This window comes from Oryctolagus cuniculus, chromosome 12, assembly GCF_964237555.1.
Source record: "Oryctolagus cuniculus chromosome 12, mOryCun1.1, whole genome shotgun sequence".
Lineage (NCBI taxonomy): Eukaryota > Metazoa > Chordata > Mammalia > Lagomorpha > Leporidae > Oryctolagus > Oryctolagus cuniculus.
The window spans coordinates 36280328-36304160 of NC_091443.1; the positions used below are offsets into that span (position 1 = coordinate 36280328).

At 39.9% G+C, this 23833-nt stretch overlaps 1 protein-coding gene across 2 annotated transcripts in view; it reads left to right on the forward strand.

Moving 5' to 3' along the window:
* Nucleotides 1–22407, forward strand: part of FBXO33 (F-box protein 33) — a 42638-nt gene extending 20231 nt beyond the window's left edge. The window contains exons 2-4 of one of the 2 annotated variants that reach the window (XM_002718159.5): nt 17744–17854; nt 18370–19055; nt 20362–22407. In XM_002718159.5, the coding sequence (XP_002718205.1) occupies nt 17744–17854; nt 18370–19055; nt 20362–20633 (1069 nt within the window). In that variant the 3' untranslated portion in view covers nt 20634–22407. The remainder of the gene's footprint in view (nt 1–17743; nt 17855–18369; nt 19056–20361) is intronic. The other variant, XM_070053730.1, reaches the window with a different exon arrangement.
* Nucleotides 22408–23833: the final 1426 nt, after the last annotated feature.

The following is a 23833-nucleotide window of genomic DNA, read 5'->3' on the forward strand; positions in this document are numbered from 1 at the left end:
ATCTACTATTATACTATCCTTTTTTTTACAAGTTTTTTTTTTGTTTTTTTTTTTTGTTTTTTTTTTTTTTTGAAAAGCAGAGTTAGAGAGGAGGAGGGAAAAAGAGGTATCTTCCATCTGGTGGTTCACTCCACAAATGACCACAGTGTCAGCAGCTGTGCCAGGCTGAAGCCAGGAGCCCAGAGCTTCATCTGGGTCTCCCATGTAGGTGCAGGGGCCCAAGTACTTGGGCCATCTTCCACTGCTTTCTTGGGTGCTTTAGCAGGAAACTGGATAATAAGTGGAACAGCCAGGACTGAAAACTGTTGTTCATACGGAATGCCCCCATTGCAAGACTGAGGTTTAACCTACTGTTCCACAAAACCGACCCCTTGTGTTAACCTTTAATAATAATCTCTGTCATTGTCTGCAAGATGCTTGTGATGTATTAACTAAACATATTGAGGGAAGTGGCTCTTAGAACTTGGAAGTTATGAGTAGGGGTAACCATTCTTAAATATGGTAAATATTACTAGAATCTGGTTTTTTGGTCTGTGTGTGTGTGCTTTAATATTCCTGGAGGCCTTTGGGCCTCAATGGGTTCTTTTTTTTTTTTTTTTTAATGTTTATTGATTTCCATCTACTTAAAAGACAGTGACAAAAAGATTTTCTATCTACTCTTCATTCCTCAAGTGCATGCAATAGCCAGGGCTGGGCCAGGTTGAAGCCAAAAACTTCATCCTGGTCTCCTTCAGGGTACACTGGCAGGAAGCTGAATCGTAAGTGGCATAGCCAGGACTCAACCAGGCACTCCAGTGTGGATGAAGGCTCCCAAATGACAGCTTAATATGCTGTGCCACAACACCCACCCCAGTCAATGGTTCTTTATTAATCATTTGTAGATAATCTTTGAAGAGTTGATGAAAGTAATCCCTCTCCCAGAAATGCACATACATGCAGTATTTTCCCAGCAGTTTCGCCAATGGATTCCAAATTAAGAACCTACAAATCCTTGCTCTTAGATCATTTTAATGTATTTATATAATGATTTTAATTTAAAAAACTATGAACTACTTTTCTATATTATTTTGTCTGTTTTTTTGTTCTGCCAATTCAGAACATGGTTATATAATGTCTTGCAATAACACTGAAATTTAAAAATAAGTAAGTAGTTAGTGTTCATCAGACAATAGCAGCAGGATATGTGTTGTCTTTAGTCCCTCCATTATTTTTCATTTATTTTCTTTCCAAATTCAAGCTCCAACTTTAATGTAAACTGGAATCTATGGATAAAATAACTCAGTTTAAATGTATGTTGTAGGTATCACTGTTGTGGTGTGGCAGGTTAAATGTACCTGTGATACCAGCATTTCATATGAGTACCAGTTCAAGTCCTGCCTACTCCATTTCCAATCCACCTCCCTGCTAATGTGCTTAGGAAAGCAGTGGGAGATGGCCCGGGTGCTTGAGGCCCTGCCACCCACATGGGAGACCCAGATGGAATTCCAGGCTCCTGGCTTCATCCCAGCTGAGCCCTGGCCTTTGCAGCCATTTGGGGAGTGAGCCAGTTGATAGACAATCTCAATCTCTCTTTTTCTTGTCTCTGTATGTCACTCTACCTTTCAAATAAATAATTTTTAAATTCTTATAAATAATGTTTTAAAATCTATTAAAGAAAGCTCATTTCAAGAACAATTAGAGTAGCTTTATAATTGAAATTGTTGTTCACATTAATAGTACTAATGGCTTTAAGTCTTAGAAATTCTGAGAAAATAGAATTAACTAACACTGTAGGCGTTTGCTGGAGTTGTTGAATTTAAAGATTAACCAAGAAAAGATTAATGATAGTATGAGCCTAAATGACAAAAGGCTTAATTTATGGGAGAGGATGAACACAGTAGTGTGAAATCATAGCTTTTAATTTACTGTTTATTTGTAACTGAACAATTTTTTCCAGTGCTTTTAATTTTTTTAAAGATTTATTTATTTATTTATTTATTTATTTATTTGAAAGGCAGATTTAGGGAGAGGGAATGAGAGACGAAGATCTACCATTCACTGGTTCACTTCCCAACTAGCCACAAGAGACAGGACTGGGCGGGGCCAGGTGGAAGCCAGGACCTGGGAACACCATCAGGTTCTCCCATGTGGGTGGAACGGGCCCAAACTCTTGAGCCATCTTCCTCTGTTTTCCCAGACAAACGAGCAGGGAACTGGATCAGAAATGAAGCAGCCAGGAAGTGAAGTGGCACTCACATGGGATGCTGGCATTGCAGGCAGTGGCTTAACCTGCTGCACCACAGCACCCATCCCTCTTTCAGCGCTTTTACATCAAAATTCAGTGTCTGGAGCCAGCACTGTGGCCTAGTAGGTAAAGCCACTGGCTGCAGTGCCGACATCCCATATGGGCACCAGTTCAAGTCCTGGCTGCTCCGCTTCCGATCCAGCTTTCTGCTAAGGGCTGGGAAAGCAGTAGAAGATGGCCCGAATCCTTGGGCTCCTGAACCCACGTGGGAGACCTAGAAGAAACTCCTGGCTCCTGGCTTCAGATCAGCATAGCACTTGCCATTGCAGCCATCTGGGGAGTGAACCAGCAGATGGAAGACCTCTCTCTCTCTTCCTCTGCCTCTGCCTCTCTCTAACTCTGACTTTCAAATAAATAAATCTTTAAAAAAAAATTCAATGACTGAATTTACAGAATGGGGTAATTTTAAAGTTGAAAAATGACTTAACCAAACTTAGAGCAGGATTAAACATTGTATGACTACTGTGATGTTTAAAGAAGAAATTAAATGTTGCTAAAAGGTTTTTTAATAACTTGGAAACTTCCTTATTTTGCAGATTAGAAAATTGGAATTTAAAGAATTGTATTTTATAAGCCGATTTCCCTTTCAGTGCATTTTCAACACTGTATTTCTCCTGGGCAACTGTTTAAAAATTTGAATAACATTATCCTTGCTAATTATAATGTGATTTATTTTGATTGTACCACTCATTCATTCAGGCCAGCAGTGTTATCAGTATATGGAAAAATTATTAATACTTAAATTATTTGTACCAAGCAAATGTAATACTTGATATTTTTCAACATCATCATTGGTTGTTAAGTAATCTATGTACTTTGAGTTTAATGATAAGCAAAACTCAGTGAATAGATTCCAGCTAGTAGAAGCTATTGGATTGGAGAGGGATAGATAAGTTTGGATAAGAAAATTTAAGGAGTGGACTAAATCTTTCATATGTACTTTTTAAAAACCAATTTACTCATTCAAGAAGCAGAACATCAAAAAGAGGAGGAGAAAGAAGAGCAGATCTTGCATCTGTTGGTTGACTCCCCAAATGGCTGTAACAGCCCCAGCTCAGCCAGACTGAAGCCTCGCCTCCCACATGAGTGGCAAGAAACAAAGCACTTGGGACATCTGCTGCCTTCCCAGGCACATTAGCAGGGAGCTAGATGGGAAGTGGAGCAGTAGGGACTGGAATAGGCACTCACTCTTAATATGGGATGGTAGTCGCTTAACCCACCACCACAATGCCAGCCTCCAGATACACTTTTGAAGTGCTTTGAATTACAAAAAAAGTCATTTGAGTAATACTGTCTAGATTATTTGGAGATATATATATATATATACACACACACATACATATATATATAAAGCACATACAGAAATATGTACAGTCATGATCTCAGTAAAGAATTTTAGATAGCTTGGTAGCTGAGGAAATTGAGGGCTCTAAAATCAGTAAAGTTAATTACCTAGGACAGTAACATTGCAAAAGAATTTAGCACAGTAGAAAAAGGATGCAGAGATAGAAAAAACTTCTGTTTTAGATTCATTAAATCCATGTAGCAACTATGAAATAAATAAACTGGAGAAATATTTTATTCAGCCCTACTTTGGGTGCTAGCCTGTGGCTCCTCAGTTAAACCACTGATTAGGACGTCATTGTCCCATAACAGAGTGCATTGGTTCTATCCCCAGTTCTAGCTCCCAATTCCAAGTTCCTTCTAATGCAGAATCTAGTAGCAGTAGTGATGACTCAACTAGTTGGGTTCCTTAAGGCCGTGCAGTAGATCTAGATTTGATCTCTAACACCTGGCTTTAGCCCCTGGCCCATCCCAGGGCCATTAAGGACATTTGAGGAGCAATCCTGGGAATGGGAAAACTTTAGAACATGCTCTCACTCGTGCTGTCTCCCCATCCCTGCCTAGCTCCTCCCATTTCTTAATCAGAAAAGCAGTCAGAATAATGGCTGATAATATTATTTGGAACTGGTTAACTCCCCAATTGGCCACAATGGCTGGTGCTGCACCAATCTGAAACCAGGAGCTAGAAGCTTCCTCCAGGTCTCTCACACAGGTGCAGGGGCCTAAGGGCTTGGGCCATCTTCTGCTTTCCCAATCCATAGCAGAGAGCTGGATGGGAAGTGGAGCAGCTGGAACAAGAACCAGTGCACAATTGGGATGCTGATGCCACAGGCGAAGGCTTAGCCTACTATGCCACAGTGCTGGCCCCAATTTATATATATTCTTAATTATACTATTTCTGTTTAGGTGACTCCTAGACATTTCAGAGTATTCATTTAACAAATACTTGTTGAGCACCTATTTTATGCCAGACATTATTGGAAGGCACTTACAAAAGAGTTTACTCCTCTCATGTGAAAGTTAGGTAACTGATGACAGTGAAGCATAATAAAAATTTCTAAAGCCTTCTATAAAGTCCATAGTATAGCTAACCTTACAGAGGCTTAGAAGGTTGCCTCAGAAAATACTTTGAGTAAGTGACATTGGGGTATTGAAGGCTGAGTAGTTTATCAGTAAGACCAGGAGAGACAATGTTAGTACTCAGATTCCATTTATAGAATATAAGTAGCCAGCATAGCTTTTTAGATTCAGATTTTGAGGGATATCATGATACCAAACTAGCGTTTTGGATATTTTCTTATTGTCATTAGAGGTGCAATCCCTTAGGGATTTTTAATCAAAGTAGTACAAAATTCAGGTTTCTGTACTTGTCTTAATTTTTTTTAAATGTATGTTGGTCACAGTAGGAAAATGTTTTGGGAAATAGACTAGTTGAAAATACTTTAAGAGTCTTAGAATAACTGTTTTTACCAAAAACTATCAAAAAGTTTGATAAAGGACTACATAATTTTCACTCCTCTTTTTCATAGTTGGTACTTTGAGGTGTCGCTCCCCCTCTTCGTGGAGGAGCAACACTGAACCCTGCGCTGTTCTTTCGTCTGCTCGGCCCTCCCCGGGTTTGCTGCTGGTTCTTCCCGGGTTGGCTACTATCCCTTCCACCTCCGTGGAAGGGCAGTTCCCCCTGGCCGCATTCCCCACTTCCGCAGGGGAGCGGCACACCGCCGGCCGGTTCTCTCGGGGGCTGCACGGGTTCCCTTAGATGTTCCCCATAGATGTTCCCCGGTGCATGCCGTCTCTCTCCTCCTTTATAGTCCTCCTCCGCCAATCCTAACTTGGCTGCCCACACGCCGAGTACGCTGCTCTCCAATCAGGAGCAAGTCCTACAGTTTATTGGTTGAACTGGAGGCAGCTGTGCGGAAGCTGTTTACTTCTCTCCCAGCGCCATATTGTGGGAGAGCAGATGCATAGAATAAGTCTTAATTCCAGTAACTCAGTCCAGTCCGGATTGCTCCCCACATTGAGGTATAATTTATATGCAGCAAAATAGTTGATGCTTCCTTGAGATACAATGTTTGTGCAATAAAATTCACCCTTTTTTTTTTTTTTTTTTTTTTGACAGGCAGAGTGGACAGTGAGAGAGAGAGAGAGAGAGAGAGAGAGAGAGAGAAAGGTCTTCCTTTACCATTGGTTCACTCTCCAATGGCCGCTGCGGCCGGCACGCTGTGGCTGGTGCACTGCGCTGATCCGAAGCCAGGAGCCAGGTGCTTCTCCTGGTCTCCCATGCAGATGCAGGGCCCAAGCACTTGGGCCATCCTCCACTGCACTCTTGGCCATAGCAGAGAGCTGGACTGGAAGATGGGCAACTGGGACAGAATCTGGCTCCCCGACCAGGACTAGAACCCGGTGTGCTGGCGCCACAGGCTGAGAATTAGACTATTGAACCATGGCGCCAGCCAAAATTCACCCATTTTTAAGATCCTAGTTTAAGAGATTTTCACAAATGAATACAGTTCTGCAGTTTCCACCACAGTCCAGATAGAGAACATTTTTCATTGTGCCTCTCTAGTCAGTCATGTCCCCCATCTTCCTATGTATTGATGAACCACTCTTTCTAAACTATGATTTGTTGAGAATTTTGTATAATGGAATTACCCAATCACAAAAGTACAAATATTACACTGCTTTTGCTCTCAGTGCATGTTATAGTATATATAAGTAATTCATCCTTTGTCATCGCTGAGTAGTAATTTCATTGTATGACTGTGCCATCATTTGCTTATTCACCAGATGGATATTTGGATTGTTGCCAGTTTTTTTTTCTATTATGAATAAAGCTTCTCTTAGCCTTTTCCGAGATGTGTAGGTACATGCTTTCATTTTTATTAAGTAAATAATTGGCTTGAGAAACAGTAGATCATATCATACATGTATCAAACTTTTTTTCTTCCCAGAAACCTTTTATTTAAGGAATATAAACTCCATACATTTCATAATTACAACTTTAGGAACATGGTGATTCTTCCTACCGTACCTTCCCTCCTACCCCTCCACACCTTTTCCTCCTCCCTCTCCTATTCCCATTCTTATTTTTTACTAAGATCTATTTTCAATTAATTTTATACACATAAGATTAACTCTGTGTTAAAGAGCTCAACAAATAGTATGAAAAGAAAAAACTGTTCCTCAACAGTTGAGAGAAGGGCTGTTCAAAGTCACTGCTTCTCGAAGTGTCAATTTCACTTCTATAGATTGCCTTTGAGGTGCTCTATTAGTTATCACAGGTCAGGGAGAACATATGGTGTTTGTCCTTTTGGGACTGGCTTATTTCACTAAGCATGATGTTTTCCAGTTGCATCCATTTTGTTGCAAATGACAGGATTTCATTTTTTAACGCTGTAGAGTATTCTGCGGTATACATATCCCATAATTTTTTTATCCATCCTTCAGTTGATGGGCATTTGGGTTGATTCCATGTCTTAGCTATTGTGAATTGAGCTGCAAAAAACATAGGGGTACAGATAACTCTTTCATATGCTAATTTCATTTCCCTTGGCAGAATTCCCAGAAATGGGATGGCTGGGTCATATGGTAGGTCTATATTCAGATTTCTGAAGTATCTCCATACTGTCTTCTATAGTGGCTTTACCAGTTTACTTCCCCACCAACAGCAGATTAGGGTACCTTTTTCTCCACATGCTCGCCAGCATTTGTTGTTTGTTGATTTCTGTATGAAAGCCATTCTGACAGGGGTGAGGTGAAACCTCCTTGTGATTTTGATTTGCATTTCCTTGAAGGAAATTTTTTCCTGTGTCTATTAGCCATTTGGATTTCTTCTTTTGAAGAATGTCCATTAAGTCTTTTGTCCATTTTTAATGTCTTCTTCTATTTTTCTTTAGTGTTTTTTGAATTTTATTGTAGAGATCTTTGACATACATGGTAAAATTTATTCCAAAGAATTTAATTCTTTTTGTAGCTGTTGTGATTGGAACTGATCTTGAAAGGTCTTTCTCAGCCATGATGTGATTTTTCCATGTTTATTTTATATCCTGCGACTTTACCAAACTCTTTTACGAGTTCCAATAGTCTCTCAGTAGAGTCTTTGAATCCCATTTATATAGAATCATGTCATCCACAAATAGAAATAGTTTGATTTTCTTCTCCTCTCCAATTTGTATCCTTTTGTTTTATTTCTCTTGCCTGATGGCTATGGCTACAACTTCCAGGACTATATTAAATAGCAATGGTGAGAGTAGGCATCCTAGCTGGTTCTGTATTTTAGGGAGAATGCTTCCAGTTTATCCCCATTCAGTAGGATGTTGGTCGTGAGTTTGTCATAAATTTCTTTGATTGTGTTGAGGAGTGTTCCTTCTATTCCCAAATTGCTTAAAGTTTTCATCATGAAAGGATGTTGTATTTTATCAAATGCTTTCTCTGTGTGTATTGAGATAGCCATATGATTTTTGTTCCTCAGTTTGTTAATGTAATGTATCACATTTATTTATTGTGATATTGAATTTGCATACCACAGATAAATCCCACTTGGTCTGGGTGAACTTTCTGATGTGTTGTTGGATTCAATTAGCTAATAAATTGTTCAGGATTTTTGCATCTAAGTTCATCAGGGATATTGGTCTATAGTTCTCTGTTGTTTCTTTTTCTGACTTAGAAATTAAGGGAATGCAGGCCTCATAGAAGGAGTTTGAGAGTACTCCCTCCCTTTAAATTGTTTTGAATAGCTTGAGAAGAATTGGAATTAGTTCTTTAAATGTCTGGTAGAGTTCAGCAGTGAAGCCATCCAGTCCTGGGCTTTTCTTTGTTGGGAGGGTCTTTATTACTTATTCAATTTCCATCTTGGTTATTGGTCTATTTAGGTTTACTGTGTCTGCATGGCTCAATTTTGATAGGTTGTATATGTCTATCCATTTATTCTAGGTTTCTCAATTTGTTGCCATATACCTCTTTATAGTAATTCCTGAAGATTTGTATTTATGTGATATCTACTGTTACATTTCCTTCTTCATCTCTGATTTTATTTGAGTGTTCTTCCTCTTTTTCTTGGTTAGTTGGGCCAGTGGTATATCAATTTTGTTAATTTTTTAAAAAAACAACCTTTTCATTTTACTGATCTTTTGTAATTTTTTTGTTTCAATTTTGTTTGTTTCTTCTCTAATTTTAATTATTTCTTCCTACTAATTTGGGGTTTGGCTTGTTGTTTTTCTAGGTCCTTGAGATGCATTGATAGCACAATTATTTGGTATCTTTCAAATTTTTTCATGTAGGCACTGATTACTATAAACTTTCCTTTTAACACTGCTTTTGCTGTATCCCATAAGCTTTGATATGAGGTATTGTCGACTTCATTCATTTCCAGAAATTTTTTGATTTCTCTTCTATGACACACTATTCATTCAAGACCGTGTTGTTCAGCTCCATGTACTTGCATATGATCTAGAGATTCTTGAGTTGTTGATTTCCAGCTTCATTCCATTGTGGTCAGAGAAGATGCATGGTATTACTCCCATTTTTTTTTTTTTAATTTGCTGACACTTGCTTTATGGCCTAGCATGTGGTCTATCCTAGAGAACGTTCCATGCACAGATGAGAAGAATGTATATTCTGCAACTGCGGGGTGAAACATTCTGTAAATAATGGTTAGGTCTATTTGTTCCCTGGTATCAATTAGCTCTGTTGTTTCTTTGTTGATTTTCTGTCTAGTTAATCTGTCCATTGATGAAAATAGGGTATTGAAGTCCCCCATTACTATTGTATTGGATTCTATGTCTCCCTTTAGATCCATTGACAATTCTTTTAAATAGCCAGGTGCCCTGTAATTGAGTGTATACATTTTAGTCATATCTTCCTGTTGAATTGATCCTTTAATCATTACATAGTGCCCTTCTTTGTCTCTTTTAACAGTTTTTATGTTGAAGTCTATTTTGTTGATATGAGGATGGCAACACCTACCCTTTTTTGCTTTCCATTAGCATGGAATATCTTTTTACATCCTTTCACTTTAGTCTGTGTGTGTCTTTGTTGGTGAAATGTGTTTCTCATAGGCAGCAAATAGATGGGTCTTGTTTTTTAATCCATTTGGCCAGTCTGTATCGTTTAACTGGAGAGTTGAGGCCATTTACATTCAAGGTGACTATTGATAAGTAACTCCTTGGCCCTGCCAATTTTCCAAAAATATTCCTATTGTTTACTTTGGATTTCTTTTGTACTTTTCCGGGGGATTTTCTGCCTTCACATTCTTTCAAATGATGGCTATCTTTCTGTATTTCTGTGTGAACCACATCCTTAAGCATCTTTTGTAAGGCTGGACAAGTGGTGAGAAATTCTTTCAGATTCTTTTTGTTATGGAAGGTCTTTATTTCACCTTCATTCATAAGTGAGAACTTTGCAAGTTACCGTGTTCTGGGTTGACAGGTTTTTTTAAATGGTGAGACTATATCTCACCACTCCCTTCTAGCGTGTGGGGTTTCTGATGAGAAGTCAGCTATGAGTCTAATTGGAGAGCCTCTGAAAGTTATCCGGCATTTCTCTCATGCACATTTTGGAATCTTTTCTCTATGTTTTACTCTCGACAGTTTAACTACAATGTGACATGGTGAAGATCTTTTCTGGTCATGTCTCTTAGGGGTTCTGTGATTCCTCTACTTGGCCATCTCAGTCTTTCTCCAAATTGGGGAACTTTTCTGTAATTATTTCACTAAATAGGCCTTTTAGGCAATTCTCTTTTTCCATGCCTTCAGGAACTCCAAAGACCCATGTTGGGTCATTTGATAGTATCTCATAAATCTCCAACATGTTTTTTAAGTTTTCTTTTTTTTTTTTTTTCCCTGAGACAGCTCCACCTAGGCGTTTTGACCCTGGGAGGCTGCAGGCACCTCACTGTCCTATGTGGTTGCCCAGCGACCTCCCAGCCAGGTTCAAAGTCAGTGGGGACTGCAGATGTTCCCTCCACTAGAATCTCTGGATCACACGTGTATACAAGAGCCACTAGCCAAATGTTAACTCTCTCCCCACCACTGCCGCCAGTATTGCTGAGAAGATGGTGTCCTGTCTCAGCCAGTTTCTGTGTACGTGCATGAAGTCTTCCGCAGCTCCTGCCCAAACCCAGAATGGTGCTCATCCTTTCTCATCCGGGTATCGGGCACTGTTGTGGGGAATTTGGGGCAAGATAAACGTGCCCCCCTCTACTTCCATTGGGTCTGCAGGCAACCACGCACAACCAGTAGCCCCCAGGGCTCCAGTCCGGTCTCCCGCCATGCTCTCCCTCGGCTGTATCACTGCAGATTGCTGCAGTGTGGTCTCACATCCGTCGCCAGGCTGCCGCCTGCTCCAGCTCTCAGCTGCTGCACTTGTGCTTGTACTTGTGTTTGTGCTGTGCATCTGCACCCTCCACACAGGTCCATGGCATTCCTCTTCCTCTTGTAAGATTTCCCGTGTGGTTTTCTCTCCAGGTCTCCCAAGAGTGCACTTCCTACACCTTTTTTTTTTCTTTTTTTTTTTTTTTCTCTTCAGCCTAGTGCAATATGTCATTCCCTAATCCACCATCTTGGAATCTTGTTCCTTTTTAATTTTAGACATTCTAAGAGTGTAAATGATATCTCATTAAGGTTTTAATTTTTTTAAAAAAATTGCATTTTTCTGATGATGATCAGGTATCTTTTCATGTGGAGTTTGCATTTTCTGTATCTTTGGTGTAATCTCTTCAAATATGATACCTTTATTTTCACTGGCTGATTTGTCTTAATCTGTAACATTTCTCTATGTATTTTGAATTTTTTAAATTAAATATGTCTTATAAATGTCTTCTGTAATTTGTACCTTGCCTCTTCACCTCTTAAGTGTCTTAAAGCTTCTTAAATATGTCTAAAGTGTTTGTTGTTTTTATTTGATTCATTTGAAAAGCAGAGAGACAGAGATATACCAACCACTGGCTCACTCCCTGGATACCTGCAACAGCTGGGGCTGGGCCAAAACAAAACATGAGTGGGAGGGACCCAAGTACCTCAGCCATTACCTGCTGCCTACCAGGGTGCCCATTAGTAGGTATCTGAAATTGGGAGCAGAGCGGACACTCAAACTCAGGCCCTACAGTAGGGAGATGAACATCCCAAGCTCCATACTGCTGTGCCAAACACCCACCCCAGGTTGTAACTGTAATGAAGACCAAATTATCAGTTTCCCTTATTTACTGGCTCATGATGTTTGCATTAAAAAAAAGCTGTCTTACCCAAGATCTCTAGGATTTTTCTCCCATGTTTTCTTCAGCAGTATTATAGATTTAGCTTTTATGTTTAAGATAATTTTTATATGGTATGAGCTAAGGATTCATTTGTCCCAGCACTATTTTTGAAAAGAATTTTTCTATGGAATTGATTTTTTACTTTTTCAAAAATGCTAATTTTTATTTCATTTCTCATATCTTTTATCCATTATATAGATACAATACCTTGCAAGCATGGGTCTATTTCTGGATTCTTTGTTCTGTTCCGCTGATCTTTACGATTATATGTTAGCCTGTATACGATGGTGTCCCAAGCAGCATTCCAGTATGGAACAGGACATCTTAACCAGTAGGCTAAACCTCCACCCTTTGAGGCTTACTTTTAAGCTATGTTGGGGCAAATCCAAAGCACACTTTAGCTAATTTCGTTAAAGATTTATTTATTTATTTGCAAGAGTTACAGAGTGAGAAAGAGAGAGATCTTGCATCTACTGGTTCACTCTCAAAATGGACACAACAGCCAGGGATAGAGCAGACTGAAGCCAGGAGCTTCATCCAGGTCTCCCACATTGGTGCAGGGGACCAAGCACTTAGGCCATCTTCCACTGCTTTCCCAGTTAGCAGGAAAAGCTGGCTTGGAAATGAAGCAGCTGGGACACAAACTAGCGCCCATATGGAATTCCAGCATTGCAGGTGGCAGCTTTACCAGCTAAGCCCCAATGCTGGCCCCACCTAAAGCTAATTAGTCTCCACTTTTGAGGCATGACTCTTCTGAGAACTTTGTCCAATGTGCCTGATTACAAGATAGCTGAACTCTGGTAAATGGGAACATTTTCACCAGTTTGTGTATTCTGTTGCTTTCCAGAGGTAATACCTCTAGACCTTTGCAGTTTCACCCCTTAAATGTGGGGGAAAAAATACCTGAGTAAAATCTTTGCCAATCCCTCATCCCTCAGCCAAGTTTCTGGTACTGTGCCCTACAGATTCCCCTTAGTCTGTTTGCTCAAGTCAGGAGAGTACTGGGGTACGTTTTAGTTCCCCTGCCCTGCATTGTGACCAGGAAACTCGAGGCTGTGCTATGAGGAATCACAGCACTCACCTTACTTTTTCCCATCCTTCGGGGATCACAGTGCTGTATTACTTACTGTCCTGTTTCTGAAAACAGTTTCATATGTTTGTGCAGTTATTTACAGTAGGAGCACAGTTCTCATGAAAGTTTCATCCTGTTGAAAGAACGTCTCCGAGGCCAGCATTGTGGCACAGTGGGTTAAGCCACTGCCTGTAAAGCCAGCATCCCATATCAGAGCAACAGTTCAAGTCCCAGCTGCTCTGCTTCCAGTCCAGCTCCCCGCTAATGTACCTGGGAAAGCAGTGAAGATGGCCCAGATACTTGGGCCCTGCCACCTTCATGGAAGACCAGGATAGAGTTCGTGGCTCCTGGCTTCAGCTTGACCCAGCCCCTGGCAAGCCTTTGGGGCCATTTGGGGAGTGAATCAACAGGTGGAAGCACTTATGTGTGCTCACACACTTACTTTCTTTCTCCCCTTCATCCCCTCCTTCTCACTGTCCCTCAACCTTTAAATAAAAGAAAAAGTGAAAGCAGCATTATGGATATACAATAGTAACTAATGGATATTGAATTTAAGGGAGAAAAATATTGATGTATGACTCCTAAATATATTAAAGTTGAATTTAATTTTGTGTATCTTAAAAACTCATTCTCCAAAAATAAATATTTATTCATTTAGAAGTATTTAAATTTCTTATTTTTTCTAGAGAAGATAACAAGAAATGAATTAACTTCTATGCAATTACTTATGTGGTGGCAACTTTAGAGTGAGAGAGAAAATACTTTAAATGAAACAGTTATTTGTCCTTTATATGGTAGGCATCCTCTCAAGATGGTTTTATATCTTTTTTTGTAAGTGGAGAAAAAATTTTTTGTTTAAAGTTTGATGTCTTCCTTTGAGTTTTTTTAAGAATGCAGTTTTTCTGGTTGTTAGTTACTAGAGTAACTAAAATTATTTTTAAAGGTCATGAAATAATTGTTATTTCCATTAGTCATCTTTTTTAAAGATTTAGTTACCTGTTTATTTGAAAGAGCATCAGAGAGAGGGAGAGACAGATCTTGCATCTGCTGGTTCACTCCCTAAGTGGCTTCAGCAGCCACAACTGGGTCAAACTGGAACCAGGAGCCATGAACTCCGTCTCGATCTCCCAACATGGGTTACAGGGGTCCAGCTATGTAGGCCATGTTATGTCTTCCCGGGAGGATAAGCAGAAAGCTGGATTAGAAGTGGAGCTGCCGGGGCCAGCGCCATGGCACTGTGGCACATCAGGTTAAAGTCCTGGCCTGAGGGCCGGCACCGTGGCTCACTTGGTTAATCCTCTGCCTGTGGCACCAGCACCCCAGGTTCTAGTCCCGGTTGGGGCGCCGGGTACTAGTCCTGGTTGCTCCTCTTCCAGTCCAGCTCTCTGCTGTGGCCCAGGAAGGCAGAGGAGGATGGCCCAAGTGCTTGGGTCCCTGTACCCGCATGGGAGACCAGGAGGAAGTACCCAGCTCCTGGCTTTGGACTGGCGCAGCACCGGCCGTAGCGGCCATTAGGGGAATGAACCAATGGAAGGAAGACCTTTCTCTCTGTCTCTCTCTCACTGTCTATAACTCTCTCTCTCTCTCTCTCTCTCTCACTCACTCTCACTCACTCTCACTCTCACTCACTCTCACTCTCTCTCACTCTCTCACTCTCTCACTCTCTCACTGTCTAACTCTGCCTGGCAAAAAAAAAAAAAAAAAAAAAAAGTCCTGGCCTGATGCATCAGCATCTCACATGGGTGCTGGTTCTAGTCCTGGCTGCTCCACTTCTAATCAGTGCAGCTCCAGCCGTTGAGGCCATCTGCAGAGTGAGCCAGCGAATAGAAGACCCCTCTTCCTCTCTCTGCCTCTCTCCAAGTCTTTCAAATAAATAAAATAAATCTTAAAAAAAAAAAAAAAAAAAAAGAGGAAGAAGTGGAGCTGCCAGGACATGACCCAGCACTCTGATATGGGATGCTGGTGGTGCAAGCAGCAGCAGCCTAACCTCTCTGCACCACAGTGTTGGCCCCACCATTAGGAATCTCTCTTGTTTTCCTTGAAACGTTCTGAATTGGCTGTTTTATAACCTTTTCCCATTTACCACTCGGATTCTTAATATTTTTGTTCTTGATATAGGTGAGATTGTTTACAAGCTAGCATTCCTCATATATATTTTTCTCACTATGTTGTTCTGCCCTTTTTAATAAAGCAAACTTTTGAGTATCACATTGCTCATTTTATGTCATCAAAAGACTATCTTAAAGGTACTTCATGGTTAGCATGTGTAAAATGGAGTTCATCATCTATTCCATGCCTCACCTTCACACACCCCAAAAAATTTCCTGATCAATTTTTTTAATGATATTTTTTGTATCATTTGAAAGGCAAGTGAAAGAGAGGTCTTCCATCAGCTGATTCACCCCACCAAATGCCCACAACAGCTGGGCCTGAGCCAGGCTGATGTCAAGAGCCAGGAACCAGGAACTGCATCTGGGTCTCCTGCATCATGATGGCAGGAACCCAAGCACTTGAGCTGTCATCTGCTGCTTCCTAGATGCATTAGTCGAGAGATCGACTGGAAGCAGAGCAGCCACGATCCAAACCAGCACTCCAGTGAGGGATGCAGGTGTCCCAAGCGGTAGCTTAATACACTGCCACAGTGCCTGCCACTCCCCTTCTCCCACCCCATTAGTTTTGTTTTGTTTTGTTTTAAGATTTATTTTATTTATTTGAAAGACAGAGTTACAGAGAGAGGTAGAGAGAGAGGTCCTCCATCCGATGGTTCACTCCCCAGATGACCACCACGGCTGGAGCTGCGCCAATCCGAAGCCAAGAGCCAAGAGCTTCCTCCAGGTCTCCCACATCAAGCACTTGGGCCATCTTCTACTGCTTCCACAGGACATAGCAAAGAGCTGGATGGGAAGAGGAGCAGCTGAGACTAAAACCAACGCCCATATGGGATGCCGGTGCTTCAGGCCAAGGCTTTAACCCGCTGCGTCACAGTGCCGGCCCCAACACCCCATTTTTTTATTTTTAATTCATTTCTAGTAATTCCTGTCCCACTAAGATCAACCAGTTGTGCAATTCCACGATCCAGAAAATTAGGTAGTGATTCTTGACTGTCTTCCTCACCCCTGTAGCTGACACAGAACCCATTCCTACACATCGTACCTCCTAAATATTGAAGTCATCCATTTTTCCACCTCCACCACACCAACATCCAACTCCAGCTATTGTTAACTCCCATCTTATTTTTAAGGATTTATTGATTTATTTGAAAGGCAGAGTTACACAGAGGCAATGGCAGAGAGAGATCTTCCAGCCCCTGGTTCACTCCCTAAATGGCTGCAACAGCCTGAGCTAGGTCGATCCAAAGCCAGGAACTAGGAACTTCTTCCGGATCTCACACGTAGGTACAGAGATCCAAGCACTTGGGCTAGCTTCTGCTGCTTTCCCAGGCCATAGCAGGGAGCTGGATGGGAAGTAGAGCAGCTGGGTCTTGACCTGGCACCCATATGGGATGCCAGCACTGCAGTCAGCAGCTCTACCCACCATGCCACAACACCTGCCCAACTCCCATCTTATTACTATAATACCCTCCTAATATCTCCTCATTTGACTTTGCTGTCCTTCCAGGCTGTTCTGATGTTACAGTAATATTTTCCAGACACAAATGTAATAATGCTTGAAAACATGTTTAGGCTGCTCTCTATTGTTAAGACCAAAACTAGAACTTTGTCTTGGATGCAGAACCCCATTTATGTTGATAGCCACATTTCATTTTATGTTTACTCTCTTCTCATCCGTATTCCTTTCAGCTCACTTTGTCACCTGCAGCTTCAGGGGCTCTGCAAATGATTTTCCACTTCCCTGTAACACTGTCTTCCTACCTTCTTTCTGGTAAACTGCCACTTATCTTTAAGATCTGTTTTAATCAGTGTATTTAGGGAATCTTTATCTGACTTACACAGTGACAAATAACTCCCCTGATAGTTGGCACCGTATCCTTGTCTTTCACAGCACTGGATCCCTGTAAAGTCATTCACATATAGCACAGCACCTGGCACTTAGTCCCTCTGAAAATTTGGTTGAGTATGAATATGAATACGTTACCTTTCTTCAAGCTAAGTTTTAGTCTCTTCGGGCTTTTTCGTGACACTGTGGTTACTAATTGGAGAAAATATGACATACTCTCAAGAACTGGTATTTTTATTTAAGCCTCCTTTTTTGAACTTGTATAATTTTTTAAAAAGGATGTTTTATAATTTAAAATAAAACTAAGTTGTTGTTGCTACCTCATAAAACTGGAGAAGGGTCTTAAGATTTTAGTCAAAGGATATTTCTTACTGAGAAGATAATTTCAGGGCAGTACCCCTGCCTTTGAGCGTTAGACTGACATTGGCAAAGTTAACTGGTTTGAGAAATTTTTATATTTCATGTTGATAATTACAATATAATTTATGCTGTAATTAGTATCTATATAAAACTTAGATTTTGTTCTTTATGTCATTTTGTTACTCATCCTTAAAGTCAATAAGGTAGGTATAGTTACTGCTGATGAAGAAGTCTTAGGCACATTGCAAGACTTTATTCCATAGTCATTGAAATACTGAACCTATATTTATAAACCAGTTCTCATTCTTTAAACCTTATGCTGTTCCTCACACAGTTTTGCATTGTACACATAAAACAATCTGAAATGACTTGATTCTAAGTGAATTATAAAATGGAAGCTTTTCTAGAATATTCCTTTTGCATATTTTTATCTTTGTATTATTTAGAAAATCATTTTAAACCATTTTTCTTGTAGGAACCTCCAGAAGTTTAGTCTTTTTGGAGACATAAGCGTTCTACAACAGCAAGGAAGTTTGTCAAGTACATACCTCAGTAAGGTGGACCCTGATGGCAAAAAAATTAAGCAGTAAGTTATTTAGTTAGTGGAAAGGGGTTTAGATTAATAGTCATTCTCATTTTTTCTGAGAAATTATAAGACACAATCAGCAGAGTAATGATTTTTTTTCTAAAATGAACATGTCCTGGAAATGTCTTAACTGTGAAACACAGTGATAAGTATATACAACTCAATGTCATAAACCTTTAAGACAAATCAGATAACTTGCTAGATATTTCTATTTAAAATTGTTATTTCTGAACTTGCCTTTGCTATAACAAGAAGTTGGATGTCATCAATCTTTTCTACCAAATTGGTGTGAAATTCTAATTTCCGTGGATGAAGAACATTTCTAATGTGGTTAAGCCATCTTATTAATTACATTTTAATGTGGATTTTAACGGTATTTATTGTGGATTGATTAGCTGATGATAAAAAATGTATCTCAACAGTGCATGCCATTTATTGCCTATTTTCAAAAGTCAGCATTAAAAGAGTAGAGCTAAATGTTAATGAGATCATTGTGGCATGTGTTTTCCTTATAGAATTCAGCAGCTGTTTGAAGAAATATTGAGTAATAGTAGGCAACTGAAATGGCTGTCCTGTGGGTTTATGCTGGAAATAGTAACCCCAACTTCACTGTCATCTCTCCCTAACTCTATTGCCAACACAATGGAGCACCTGAGTTTACTGGACAACAATGTTCCTGGTAACAGCACTCTTATCACTGCAGTTGAACTGGAGCGATTTGTGAATCTGCGCTCACTTGCCCTGGATTTCTGTGACTTTACAGCTGAAATGGCAAGAGTCTTAACTGACAGCAACCATGTGCCTTTGCAGCGATTGTCTCTGCTGGTCCACAATGCTTCTGTGATGCACAAGTCTCTAGACAACATGCCAAATGATGAGCATTGGAAAGCCCTGTTAAGAAAGAGCGCCAGTCTTCGGGTCTACATAATGGCATTTGATATCAAGAGTGAAGATATGTTAAAGATTCTGAAACCCAGTATACCACTAGAGAGAATTCATTTTGATAGCTACATCACTTGTGTTTCAGGGGCTATTGTTGACCTTATATCCAGGCAATATGACAAGTTCCTCACACATTTTATATTGATGAATGATGTAATTGACACATCTGGCTTTCCAGATCTTAGTGACAACCGAAATGAAGATCCGTTGGTTTTGTTAGCATGGAGGTGCACAAAACTCTCCCTTCTGGCAGTTCATGGTATGTGGTTTTGTTCACTAAAATTCTATATCAGCATTATACCTAAAACATTTTATGCCAGTAAAAAGATAGCAGTGACCTTTATAATGTTAGTAAATCTTGGCTGTTTTCGTGCTTTTTAAAGTTTATAAAACACATCATTTACAAAAGGAAAATCACATCAGGCTGAGTGTCCTTCTCCAGCTTCTCTTACTTTTTGTTCTGCCGTGTGGGATTTCACAGAAATGTCATGTGAAATTAATTTAGGTTAAAAAAAACCATAGATAAGTATTTCCTCCAGTCACAAGACTGCTAAAAACAGCACAGGAGGAAGAGAAAGTAACTTTGTTTCATGATTTTTGAAATTTTTTTTTAGCCTGAACTTGTATTTGAGAATGTGTATCTCTTGCTTTTCATCTTTGCTTATGATTTGGCCAGTCATCCAGAGGTAGTAGCAAAGAATAGAATAGATCAGTTAGAAAGTACTAAGAGGCCGGCACCATGGCTCACTAGGCTAATCATCCGCTTAGGGTGCCAGCACCCCGGGGTTCTAGTCCCGGTCGGGGCACCGAATTCTGTCCCAGTTGCTCCTCTTCCAGTCCAGCTCTCTGCTGTGGCCCGGGAGGGCAGTGGAGGATGGCCCAAGTGCTTGGGCCCTGCACCTGCATGGGAGACCAGGAGGAAGCACCCGGCTCCTGGCTTCGGATCGGTGTAGCGCGCCAGCCATAGCGGCCATTTGGGGGGTGAACCAGCGGAAAACGAAGTCCTTTCTCTCTGTCTCTGTCTCTCACTGTCTAACTTTGCTTGTCCAAAAAAATAAATAAATAAAAAAGAAAGAACTAAGAAAAGTGAGGAATAAAGAAATGTCACATTATTTAAAGGTTCACTTAAGCAGTCTTTTTAATGCCCTTTATCTTCTTTGAAGAAACAAGATGTTAAATACAGGAGGTAACCATTAATCTGAGGTTGGTACATATGATTCCCATGACTATTTTATATTTTACATAAACTCAATGTCTTCTATTTTACTGAATGAAACAGTATCAGAATAGGATTACATCACCTACTTAGATTATTCACCACACACACACATTGGTGTTCCTGAGGACTGTATCATACTTCTAGCCTTTAAAAAAAAAAATCTGTACTTAAAAATCATGTTTCCTTTTCCAATTTTAGTATATTTTTTAAGGAAAAGGACCAAATTGCTAAGTGAAATACAAATTCAGAGGTTCGCAAGAAGCACTGAACAATGAGAAATCTGACTTAACTGACAAGAAAATAAAATGCCAGGAAATAACAGTGTTGTCTTTGGCTTATTTTTAAGGTTACACAGTGTGGGCACACAACCTCATTGCCATTGCCCGTCTTCGTGGCTCTGATCTAAAAGTGCTTGAAGTCACCGAAGAAAGCATTGATTTTGACCAAGGTGAACTGGCTGACCAGGATGTGGATCCAGTGCATAACCTTATTGAGCAGGTATCCCTGGGCTTGGGTCAATCTTGGCACGCAGTCATGGACATTGAATCACTCAGTGTCTTCACTGAACCAAATCGCCATTTTTACAGAGAGATGCAAAGCTTCAGTGAAGACATTTAGCTTTTTTTAAAGTACTATTCCTGTGGTTACATATGCAAGTAGGGTCCTATTATGTTTTTTTTTTTTCCAGTAGTGTGAATTAATCCCTTTGTGCTGTGTTTAATCAGTATTAGCTTTATAGAATTATATATGTATATTCTACTTCTTGATCAAAGAACGTAGTCAGGTATTGGTTTAGAAGTTCAAAGTGACAATGTGTAGGGTTTTCACGGTTAATGGACTTGTTACCAAACCTTAAGGATATACAACCGAAGGGTTGTCTGAGGTTGCTGGCTAACTTAACTTTTCACTGAGTTACTCTGCCTTTTTGATATTTTTATTTTTGTCAGAGTTCACAGCTCAGGAGCCAAAATATTTTTATACATATAAAGCTATATATCCATAGCCTGGTGGATTTGTATGCAATGCACTGCATCCATGCATTCAGATAGCATTTCACTCATTTTTATTTTTGAAATGGGAGAGGGAGAGTAATATCCCAAATGAATTATCTGTAACAGAAAAGCCAACTTTAATTTTCATTATACATATAATAGTTGATCACCAGTTACCATTCTGAATTTGTGTATTACTAGGTTAGAACATTGCTTAATCCTTTTTTAAAAAAAAAAAATGCATTTAGATGAACATAAAAACTGAATTGTTGTACTTTTTAAAACTGTAACCTAATTTTATTCATCAATTATATTACATATTCAAGTTAGCTTTTTAGCCCAGATTTCAAATAGTGGAGGGAAAAAGAAACTATATATTCCAGGGTAAAACCTCCTAAAGAGAATAAAACTACAGAGTTGTAAACATACATGCTTGCAAGCAGACATTAGTCGTGAAATCCTTAGCAACAAGTCACTGGATTTTTCTCTGTCAGCACGCGTGTCAGCTGCCAAAGAATAGACTTAAATGAAGAAGTGCCCACATGCTGGCAGGGGCCGGCCCACTCTGGCCAGCCGGATACTGCTAGATTGTAATATTTAAGGTCGAATTTCGACCTGTGGTACACAGCTGTGCTGTGGCTCAGTCAGCAACCTCAGAACTCTGAAAAAAACAAAACAAAAAAAAAAGAAAAAAAAACCATGCACCTGTTTCACTGTGAATAGTGAATGTAAAGGAAAGAAAGGAAAAACTGAAAGCTTGTTCTATCACAGGTATGAGCTGCTATGATACATGAAGAACATTCCATGAAGTATGTTTTAAAACCTTGTTATATCTGAGAGGCTTTAAAAGCCGATTTAACTGTTTCAGGGCAACCGCGGTACAGACGTGGTCTCTGTGAGACTTCCACCTGACCCCAGTTTTAAGTGGTACGAATGTTGTGCATTTAATGTTATAGGACAGTCTGCAATAATAAAGTAAGTAGCCAACGTGGGTGCCCAGCAGTGCTGAGACCTGGCTGCTATATTGTAAGCTTTGGAAACACAATTTATGCAACAGATGTCCAGATATGATTCTATTTATGGAAAAAGTTTATATGTGTTTTACAAATGGTTTTACCATCTTATATTAAAAATGACCTTTTGACAGGTGTGCACTGTTTTGTCTCCAGTGAGCACATACCATGCAGATTTTATATGTACATCAGTAGTGTGAATCCACTGGCACAGTGTGTGTAAATGCCAGATGTGGTGAGATTTTATCTTGTAAATGTGATCAGATAAAATAACTCCTGACAGAAACTGTAAGGAAACCAGCTGAATGTTTGACCTGATGACTGATGTTGTATGGTTTATGTTAAATGTATATTCTTTTAATCAATGAATAAAACATTAAAAACTGATCATTGTAATATATTTTGTTGTACATGAAGCATGAAACTTTTAGTGTTAAATAAACTGCAACAATCCTTACATTGTGTACAATCATATGTTAGCTCCTATTATGTTCAGGTGCAATAATGCGTAGATTTAGGAATATATCATAAAGCTACAGGCTGAATAGTTTTTAATTTAAAAAAAAATTTGGCTTGAGAATACAAGCTTAAAAGCAGACATTAGACTGGTTAGCACAAAATCCTAGTATATTGTACACTTAGACTACATTATTGAAATGATAAAACCGCATGCATGGAGTACATGGTATACAGCTTATTTTTAAAAATTCCTATTGTGGATGTGGGCATTGTGACATAATGGGTTAAGCCATCACTTTGGTCAGCCACATCCCATTCAGCTTTCTCCAATACACATGGGAGGCAGCAGATGATGGCTGAAGTACAAGGTCCCTGCCACTAACATGGAAGCCACAGATGGAGTTCCTGGCATATGGCTTCAGCCTGCCCAGCCCTGGCTGTTCTGGCCATTTGAGGAGTAAACCAGCAGATGGAAGATCTGTCTTGCTCTCATTTTGATTCTTGCTCTGCCTTTCAAAATAAAAAATGAGTAAGAATATAAAATCCTGTTCTGGATGCAAGTACTTAAGTATGCCAATACTTCATAAACTCCTATATTGCTTTAGTTTGGTGTTATGATCATCATCCTTGTTTGTTGAGACAAACAGTTCTCATTTATGGAAAAGAAAATGGCTCTTTTCCTTCTTCCATTTTCCTTCCAGGTACTGCCCCATCTTGGAATAATCCGGTATTCATAAAGAATTGTCTTTATACCTACCGCTCCCTTATTTCCTGGATATATCTAACTTCTCTGATTGAACTGACGTACTTTTATCTTTAAAAAAAAAATTTATTTTATTTTATTTGAAAGTCAAAGTTACACAGAGAGAGAGAGGTCTTCCATCTGCTGGTTCACTCCCCAATTGGCCACAATAGCTGGAGCTGCACCGATCCAAAGCCAGTAGCCAGGAGCTTCATCTGGGTCTCCCACGTGGGTGCAGGGGCCCAAGGACTTGGGCCATCTTCTGCTGCTTTCCCAGGCTATAGCAGAGAGCTGGATCAGAAGAGGAGCAGCCGGGACTTGAACCAGCACCCATATGGGATGCCAGCACTTCAGGCCAGGGCATTAACCCACTGTGCCACAGCACTGCCCAGACATACTTTTGTCGTTAAAATGCATGAAAAAGGAAGTCTTGAACAAGTGTGAATAACACGCAAGTGAAGGTGTAGTAAGGCCCTGAACCAGGAGACTGTTCATCTGTGCTGTACTCTTAAGTTCTGGCTCTGATGCCACCTGAGCACACACTCCCCTTTGTGCTTCAGTTTCCTCATCTGTAAAACAGAGGATTACACTGGTTATGAAAATTCTGATTCT